Source organism: Myotis lucifugus, unplaced genomic scaffold (assembly GCF_000147115.1).
Source record: "Myotis lucifugus unplaced genomic scaffold, Myoluc2.0 scaffold_509, whole genome shotgun sequence".
NCBI lineage: Eukaryota > Metazoa > Chordata > Mammalia > Chiroptera > Vespertilionidae > Myotis > Myotis lucifugus.
The window spans coordinates 43,040-52,118 of record NW_005871557.1 but is presented as its reverse complement, the minus strand read 5'-3'; the positions used below and the strand labels follow the sequence as shown (position 1 = coordinate 52,118).

General features: G+C 54.1%; 2 protein-coding genes and 1 pseudogene across 2 annotated transcripts in view; 1 reads left to right on the top strand and 2 right to left on the bottom strand.

Annotated features, from left to right (window-relative positions):
- The window catches only part of LOC102433319 (14-3-3 protein eta), a 23,833-nt gene extending 20,989 nt beyond the window's left edge, over positions 1–2,844 (bottom strand). The window contains exon 1 of the mRNA XM_023745009.1: positions 2,740–2,844. Within this exon, the coding sequence (XP_023600777.1) occupies positions 2,740–2,844 (105 nt within the window). The remainder of the gene's footprint in view (positions 1–2,739) is intronic.
- LOC102433006 (GATOR complex protein DEPDC5) overlaps positions 2,103–9,079 on the bottom strand; it is a gene marked incomplete at its 5' end in the record, with an annotated part of 49,618 nt that continues 42,641 nt past the window's right edge. The window contains 5 exons of the mRNA XM_023745008.1: positions 2,103–3,218; positions 3,367–3,449; positions 5,231–5,291; positions 7,298–7,469; positions 8,059–8,228. Of these exons, the coding sequence (XP_023600776.1) occupies positions 2,926–3,218; positions 3,367–3,449; positions 5,231–5,291; positions 7,298–7,469; positions 8,059–8,228 (779 nt within the window). The remainder of the gene's footprint in view (positions 3,219–3,366; positions 3,450–5,230; positions 5,292–7,297; positions 7,470–8,058; positions 8,229–9,079) is intronic.
- LOC111823487 lies at positions 4,447–4,558 on the top strand (annotated as a pseudogene).

Sequence of the window (9,079 nt, the reverse complement as noted above, 5' to 3'; positions counted from 1 at the left end):
CATCCCACCCCGCTTCCATTTGGGATCACCACAGCCAGACACGCTTTTAAAAATCCACACCTGACCGGGTCACCTGGTGCTGGCTTAGAACCTTTAATGATAAAAACCAAAAAAATGTTTTATGCCTGGCCGGTGTGGCTCAGTGGTTGAGCATAGACCTCAAAGATGCTCAGTGGTTGAGGGTTCGATTCCTGATCAGGGCATATGCCTGGGTTGCAGGCTTGCTCCCCAATGGGAGGCGTGCAGGAGGCAGCCGATCCATGATTCTCTCTCATCATCGATGTTTCTCTCTCTCTCTCTCTCGCTCTCGCTCTCTCTCCCCCCCTTCCTCTCTGAAATCAATAAAACTATATTTAAAAAAATAAAAGATAGTTCCATCTTTAAAAACAAATGGTTTATCACAGCTTACATTCAATATTATTCTGTATGGGTTTCAGGAGTACAGCCCAGTGGTCAGACCATACCCTTCCCAAAGCGTCGTCCGATATTCCCAGGACCCGCCCGGCACCACCCATGGTGACTGCAGCATCACCATGTTCCCCATGCGGGACTGCACATCCCCGGGACGCGGTCACTACCCGTCTGTACTTCTCAGTCCCTGAGCTGCCATCCTCAGAAGTGGCCCAGCACCAAGTCTGGCCACTCTTGTTGGTCTTTGCTCATCAACTGCTGCACGCTGTCCTTTCTCTGCGAGTCGCTCCCTCTCTGCCGCGCTGTAAGGAAGCTCACACTGTACCAGTATTTGTCTGACTTAACAAACTGTATCTTATCTTATTCCCTTCTATAATCCTCACCCGAGGATATTTCTCCATTGATTTTTAGAGTGGAAGAGAGAGGAGAGAAATATTGATGTGAGAGAAACACATCAACTGGTTGCCTCCTGCACGCGCCCCGACCAGGGCCGACCCTGCAACCGAGGTACGAGCCCTTGACCGGAATCGAACCTGGGACCCTTTGGTCCGCAGGCTGACACTCTATCCCCTGAGCCAAACTGGCTAGGGATTATTTTTTATTTTTATTTTTAAAAAATATTTTTATTGATTTTTAGAGAGGAAGGGAAAGGGAGAGAGACTGAAACATCAATGATGAGAATAATTGATCGGCTGCCTCCTGCACACTCCCCACCAATGATCGAGCCCACAAGCCGGGCTTGTGCCCTGACCGGGAATTGAGCCGTGACCTCCTGGTTCATAGGTGGATGCTCAACCACTGAGCCCCCGTGGCCGGGCTGCCTTCTCATTTGGTTTTAGTGCCAAAGCCCTTTAGCCCTCCAGAATCCCCTTTCCCTCCCACTCCTCCTTGAAGGCCAGAACTCTTACACAGCCTTCAAATCCCAGCCCACGACTGCATGACTTCACCACCATAACAACAGTGACCTGTGCACATTCGTGTTCACAGCCCTTCCTCATGGACCTGTACATAGACTGCTCTGAATATATTGTTGATGGGAGAACAATGAATGAGAGCATAAACCGTACGTGAACCTCTATCTTGTAGTGACGGGCTGGCCGCGATTCCACTGGGAGCAGGGGATGTAAAAGGGCCATTTCCCTGAGAGTCTACATCACAAAACCCGACAGAAATGGTATCTTCCAACCACAGGGATGCCAGCCAAGGAGGCGTGTGTGACCAGATGCTGCCCAGGATGTGTGGTGGGAGGCAGACACGGGTGGGTCCCCAGACCAGCCCGGCTTGTCAACCCCCAACCTCAGACCCCAGCCGTTCCTGCAGGAGACGGTGGCGAGGGGCCGGTCCGACGCGCCTCCTGCGAGGGGAAGTGTGCCCCGTTTCACTTCTGCTTTGAGGTGAGACGCTTCCTGTGTCAGACCAGCCCGGAGCGCTCCTGTCCTCCTGTGCCAACCGCCCTCGGAGGCCAGTGCGGTGACTGGGGACCGGAGGGTCTGTGGCCTTGGCCCTCATCGCTGTGCAGGGAGCCAGGCCCCAGCCTGCCCTCCCTCCTTCCCAGTGCAGGAAACCACTCACAATGGGCTTCTTTCTCCCACTCCTTTTTTTAAAAAATATATTTTTATTGATTTCAGAGAGAGGAAGGGAGAGGGAGAGAGGGATAGAAACGTCAATGATGAGAGAGAATCATTGATGGCTGCCTCCTGCACGCCCCACACTGGGGATTGAGCCCACAACCCAGGCAGGTGCCCTGACTGGGAATCGAACCGTGGCCTCCTGGTTCATAGGTCAACGCTCAACCACTGAGCCTTGGTGCCTGGCTGGGGGCCGGGGCTGGGCAATCCTTTGCTATAGGAGCCACCCTGGGCAATGCAGGGTGTTGGGAAGCACCCATCAGATGCCAGTAGCACTGGGGACTGTTAGGACACCCGAGTGTCTCCAGCTATTGCCAAATGTTTCTCAGACGGGGGTCAAAGTCGCCCCCAGTGAGAACCCTGGCCAGCCCCTGGTGCTCCCCCAGCATGTACCAGGGGCCTGGAAAGGTGGGGGGGGGGTGCTTTAAGACGGCACAGAAACCAGGCTGGGCCCAGGGATGGCGCGCGGGGCACTTTACTCCACTGCTGCTATGTACAGGTATGTACAGTCGGTGTGAGCCTATGTACACTATTTCACAACATTATCTTACATCCTGTGCGCACTCCTAGTGGGAAGTGTGGATCCTGCTCTGACGAGCCCCCAGGGGCTGTAGGAGGGGACTCTCGGAGGAGCCACCCCCTCTGAGGACACTCCTGGGGGCCGCCTGTTCCCTTCCCACGGGCCATCTGGGCCTCCCACCTGCTCTGGGTGGGTGCTAGCTGCTTCCAGAATCCTTCTCCTCGAGCGGAAGAACACGGGGGAAGCGGCGGCGGCTCCCGCCCACTGACGGTGGCAAACTGCCATCGACGCCCAGAGCCTGGCTGATCCCGTTGCATATCAGTAGCAGACGGGCATCCTCCCATCCTCTGACCCACGCCGCCCGTCTCAGGGGGCGCTGGCATGCATCTTCTCCAGGCAGCTCGCCCAGAACGTGACCAGCCGGTTGTCGCGGTTGACGCAGAAGTCGGTGAAGTCCCTCAGCAGCCGGTCGGCGAACTTCTCGTCGCCCGTGGCACTGGAGCGCCAGGTCTTGGTCAGCATGGTGTTGTAGGCCCAGTTGTAGCCGATCCGCTCCTCGCAGAACATGTTCTGGTTGGCGGAGCTGGTGGAGTTGCGCCGCCGGCGCTGCTGCCCCGAGAACTTGCGCTTGGAGTAGGGCAGCTGCAGGAACACGGTGCCTGGAAGTAGGGGAGGGGGCTGGGTTGCAGCCACAGGTGGTGCCCCGGGTGGGGTCGGGGTTGGCTGGGCGGTTCTGCAACCACAGGTGGGGTGCAGACCCTGTGCATGGGGCCCACCCCCTCCCCGCTTCTCTCCAGAGTGCCTCACCTGTGACGTGGATGTACTGAGGCTTGTTCTCAGCTGGGAAGTTAAAAGCAGACGCGGAATATTTATCTTGCACAAACCCAAACCTAAGGGAAAGACAGGAAGACGCACTGAGTAGGGCCTCTCACGGGACCAGGGGCTAACAGGACTCCGAAAGGCTCGGCTAACAGGGTCTGGAAAGGTCTCCTTCAAGATGGAACATGCAGGCTGCTTCCGTCTGTCCTGGCTGCGTCTCAATCTCTACCTCTCCCATGGCTCTCCGGACCTCCTCCCGCCTCTGTTCACCTCCGGGTGGCTAAAAGCCCCCTCCCCGCCGGCCTCTTCCTCATCCCCTGCTCCTGGCACCCCCAGCCATCCCATCAGACCTTCCCACGGTGCCCACATCCTCGGGACTGTCAGGCCCTCCAGAAAACGGTCCTGATCTTTCTATACCGTAGCCACACCTCTCTCCCTTCCTCGTCTCCCACACTAAGCACATAGTAGGTGCTCATTAAAGGCCCGGAAGGGAAGTGAAGTATCTTAATTGAAATTCTGTTCTTAGAAGCGAGGACCACCAGTCTGGGCTCTGCTTCCCTGCGGTCTGGAATGGGCAGGAGGGGCCGTTTTTCATGCACGGCTGTTCCTTCCGGCTTCTGTCTCCGGCTTGTTCTATTCCTGGTTTTTCTATTTCGTGAAGCCCATTTGTCACAGCTCTACCTGCTAAGTGCTGCAAAGGACATATTAATAGATGTGGCTCCTGCCCTGAGCCCGACGCTTTATGTAACGCAGGCGGGGACACAGGCAGAACTCCAGGAGGTAAAAGGCCTCTCTCCTCTCCTGGACCAAGTTCCTCAGGGAGGGGCTGTGTGGTAGCCTCTACATTAGTCAGATCTGCACACACATGGACCGGCTAACACGCCCCGCAAGCCCATCGCCCGCAGGCTGATTCCAGCAGGTGCAGGTGTGGCCTGGGTTTTCCTCTCTTCCTCTCTTCTTCTAATCAAGTCCTTCATTTCCTCGGCGTGGATCAGCCTGAGCCAGATTCTTGCCTCATCTCTTCCTTAAGTCACCAGGAAGGAGCTTCCATTTTAAAAAGGCAACTTAAGCTTTGCGCACTGGCGGTATCGTAACCAATGAGGTTTAACCGAGGCGCGATTATTGCTAATTGAAAAAAAAAAAAGCGTGGCTCAGTGGTTGAGCATCAACCTATGAGCCTGGAGGTCACAGTTCTATTCCCGGTCAGGGCACATGCCAGGTTTCGTGCTCGATCCCCAGTGTGGGATGTGCAGGAGGCAGCCGATGCATGATTCTCTCTCATCACTGACGTTTCTGTATCTCTCTCCCTCTCCCTCCCTTTCTGAAATCAATAAAAAAAATACATGTTTTTTTAAAAAGGCAATTTAACCACATGGTGCTTGGCCCTCTCACTGACTATCCCCGGGATGGACAGCCGAGCTGGGGAAGGCTTTCCCTGGAACAAAGCTGAAGTGCCAGGAAATGCCTACTGACTCCTCTATCGCTGCTTAAGCACTGACTGTCTTTTCGGCATGTGTCAAGGGACTCTTGACAAATTCCAGTTTTTCATCTCCTGTCATCTCCCAGATAGCCTGTCTCAGGTCTTGTTGGAGGCTAAGGAGGGGGCTCTGCTCTCCCCTCAACTGGAAGGCGACGGAAATCAGGTCTGAAAACAACAGCCATGGGAACTGGAGAGGGTGCGCTGAGCTTTGAAACCAAGGCCGGGGTCCGAGCAGAGATAAGCAGCGCATGTGACATTGGGGGGCTAGCCCTGCTTCCCCAGAAATGAAACAAACGGGGCTTCGCTCTGGGAACTGCTATTCCAGACGAACGCGAGGGCCTCCCTGCCGTTCTCTCCTGGGAAGGGACGAACCTGTGCGCAATGGCTTCCTGGAAGAGGTGCATGCGGTCCCAGTACGTTTCCGGTTCAAAGCCTGAAAGGGAAAAGGAGTAAATGCTCGGCTGTGACCCTAAGGTACGCGACTGGCTGGGGTCTGGCCTTCTGAGCCCTTCTCTGCTCTGGGCAATGCCTCCCCCTTGGTCACAGGCTCAGCTTTTCCACCCGCCCTGCCTCCGGAAAGACCAGCCTCTACCCCAAGGGGGGACGTGCCAAAGAAAGTGACAGCCACACATTCTCACCCTCCCCTCCCCTGCGTTCCATCAGGATCTAAAGGGGGGACGAACGTGAGCCCTTAGGAGCCAGTGTGAGCTGCCAGGGCTCATTCCAATGACCTCCTGTGTCAGCAGCGGAAAGGAGCATGATGTCCCAGTGCAAAAAGGAGAGGAGCTTTAAGGGCTCTGGCCAGTGTTGCTCAATGGATAGAGCCTGCAGACCAAAGGGTCCCGGGTTCGATCCCGGTCAAGGGCCCTGGTTGGGGCTCGTGCAGGAGGCAACCCATCAATGTATTTCTCTTACATCGATGTTTCCTCTGTCTGTCCCTCTCTCTTCCACTCTCTCTAAAAATCAATGGAAAAATATCCTTGGGTGAGGATTAACAAAAAAATAAAAAAGAAATGCATGTTATCTGCCTCTAAGGACCATCTTCCATTTCCCTATGAGGAAAGGCAATATTATAAGCTGGGTGGGGAAATGGAAGCAAATTAATATAAAAATAATTTTGGGAAAGTGATCGTCTGGGGAGGGGCGGGGACATGCCCTACGCCATCGCCCACTTTGTTGTTCCAGCCCCGCTCCTCCTGCTCCTCCTGCTCCTCCTGCGGGGCTGCCTTGAGGACCAAGAGGGGCGGGAGGGGGGCTGAGAGCCTGTCCCACAGCAGCAGGCCAGGGGCCAGGGCCGCTCTCAGGACGGAGGTGCCACGGACTGGAGCAGCCACTGCAGGAGACATCCCCAAGGCCCGGGTGCCTGCAGTGGCCTCGTCACTCCTTCCCCACTTGGACTCTTCTATCTAGGACAGACCTGAGGATTCTGGGCAACGGGAGAGCAAGGGAGAAAAAGGCTTTGGCTTTAATAGGAAAACACACACACAGCAGATTCTTGTCGGGTTTTTAAGGGTTTGAATTCACTGTTATCAGAAGGGGCGACAACTGGAAGAGAAGCAGCACAGAAGCAAGAAAATCGAATTTTAGACTCAAGCCCTTATTCCTTGAAGCTAGGACTCCTTTCGTTCAGCTGTAACCATGGCAACCCACAGAGGCGGCTGGTCTCGATGACGGGGTTATGAGTGGCAGAGAAAACCATCAGCTCACACAAAAAATGTCCCCCGATGCCAGCCCCTCGCGCTGTCCTGTGCTATCACCGTGAAGGTGGAAAACCCCAGAGGAGGCTCAGATGGTGCGGGGACCATCTCTCTGTCCTGTCCTCTCAACACATGAAAAACAGCACCATGAGGCGGTGCCTGGCTTAAAATCGTCAGATACACACACTCAGTAGGCATTTCCGAACTGCAAAAATGGTCCTGCCTCAGCCACACTGTGAGGTCACACAAGTGTGTGTGTGTGTGTGTGTGTGTGTGTGTGTGTAAAGACTGCTTTATAGCCCTGCTGGTGTGGCTCAGTGGTTGAGCATCGACCTATGAACCAGGAGGTCACGATTAGATTCCCGGTCAGGGCACAGGCCCAGGTTGTGGGCTCGATCCCCAGTGGGGGGCGTGCAGGAGGCTGCCGATCCATGATTCTCTCTCATCATCGATGTTTCTATCTCTTTCTCCCTCTCCCTTCCTCTCTGAAATCAATAAAAATATATACAGAAATAAAAAATAAATAAAAAGGATTTTGAGGCTCAGAGACATTAAGTGACTTGTCCAGGGTTACCCAGTCACTAAGTGAAGAAGGAGGATTAAAACCCAGATCCTTTGGCCCCTGTCCGAAGGCTCTCTACGCAGGAGCCTACGTGGGTTAGCTCCCCAGAGGTGTCCTTGGGGGGAAGAGGGGTCTGGTCTTACTCATGGAGACGGAAGCCCCGAGGGGAGCATCTCTTACTATCGAACAGGTGCTCGCTGCCCTCCTTGAGCAGACAGCTGACGTTGAGCGGGATGAAGAGCTGGGCTCGGAGCGGGTCGCCGTACAGGTAACTGGGCAGCGCAAAGGGACCTTCCAGAACCGGGACCAGCAAAAAGCCGCAGGAGGTGGCTTTGCGATGCCACCCTTGGACCTGGTGGAAAACAGACACAAACAGTGTCACCCCCGCCTGGTGCAGACGAGAGCAAACACTGCTCGGGGAGCGAAGCTGCCAGGTGGAGTCACGCACGCTGACTGGCACGTTGGTGATCGCCGGCTCCCAACCAGTCCTGGGCAGGAAAGCGCAGTCTCACCTCCTGACAAATACTCACAATTGTGAGCTACGCACAGTTCCTCCCGGCAGCCCATGCGTCTGCAATGCCGGTGTTTCTTTTGGGAGGAGGAGACTGGAGAGAGCTATTTCTTGCCTCTAAAAACCCTTCTCACCTGGCCTGTGTGATTCAGTGGTTGGGTATCAACCCAGGAACCAAGAGGTTGCCGGTTTGCTTCCCGGTCAGGGAACATGCCTGGGTGGTGGGCCCGATCCCCAGTAGGGGGCGTGCAGGAGGCAACCGATCGATGATTCTCTCTCATCACTGATGCTTCTATCTCTCCCTCTCCCTTCCTCTCTGAAATCAATAAAAAGATGTATTTCTTGAAGTGACACGATTTGCTACTAAGCACCCACTGAGCCCTCTGCACAGCGAGCCAGGGCCCCATCCGCAAGGAGAGGAGACGCTCACCATCTCGAAGAGGACTGCGGCGGTCACCGCCATCCAGTGCAGCTTGATCTCGAAGGCCGCATTCAGGGAGAAGTTGCCATGGTAATAGCAGCTGCACCACTCCAGCCGGTCTGTTCGGTTGTTCACATCCACGTCCAGCGTCACAGTCCTCTGCTCCGGGACGGTGGCAGCTATGTCCGCACAGAGGAGGGGCCCCAAGAGAGAGGGAGGAGGAAGAGAGAATGAGGAGGAAGAATAAACACCCAGATAGGAAACTGCAGAATCACCTAAGAGGAAAATCGCAGATTCTAGAAGCTTCCTGGAAATCATCTAGTCCAGGGGTTGCAAACTTCTGTAAAGGCCCAGATAATAAATACTTTAGGTTTTGCAGGCTATGCGGTCTCATATAGAGACTGTTTCAATGGCTCAGGTCTGCCATTATAGTGCAAAAGCAGCCACAGGCATGACGTAAACGTAGATTTTATTTACAAAAACAGATGGATTTTCAGGGCGGTGAAACTGCTCTGTATGATACTACAATGGTGAATACATGTCGTCATACATTTGTCAAGACCCATACAATGTACACCACCAAGAGTGAACCCTAATGCAAACCACAGACTTTGGGTGATGATAATGTCAATGTAGGTTCATCGATTATAACAACCATCCCACTCTGGTGGGAGATGTTGATCGTGGAGGAGGCTGTGTGTGTGCTGGGACAGGGAGCATATAGGATGTCTACTTTGTGCTCAATTTTGCTTCGAGCCTAAAAGTGCTCTAAAAATAAAATTTATGCCCTGGTTGATTTGGCTCAGTGGATAGCACATCGGCCTGTGGACTGAAGGGTCCCGGTTCAAATCTAGTCAAGGGCACATGCCCGGGTTGTGGGCTCGATCCCCAGTAGGGGGTGTGCAGGAGGCAGCTGATCAATGATTCTCTCATCATTTGATGTTTCTAACTCTCTTTCCCTCTCCCTTCCTCTCTGAAATCAATAAAAATATACTTTAAAAAAAGAAAATGTATTATAAAACAAACAAAT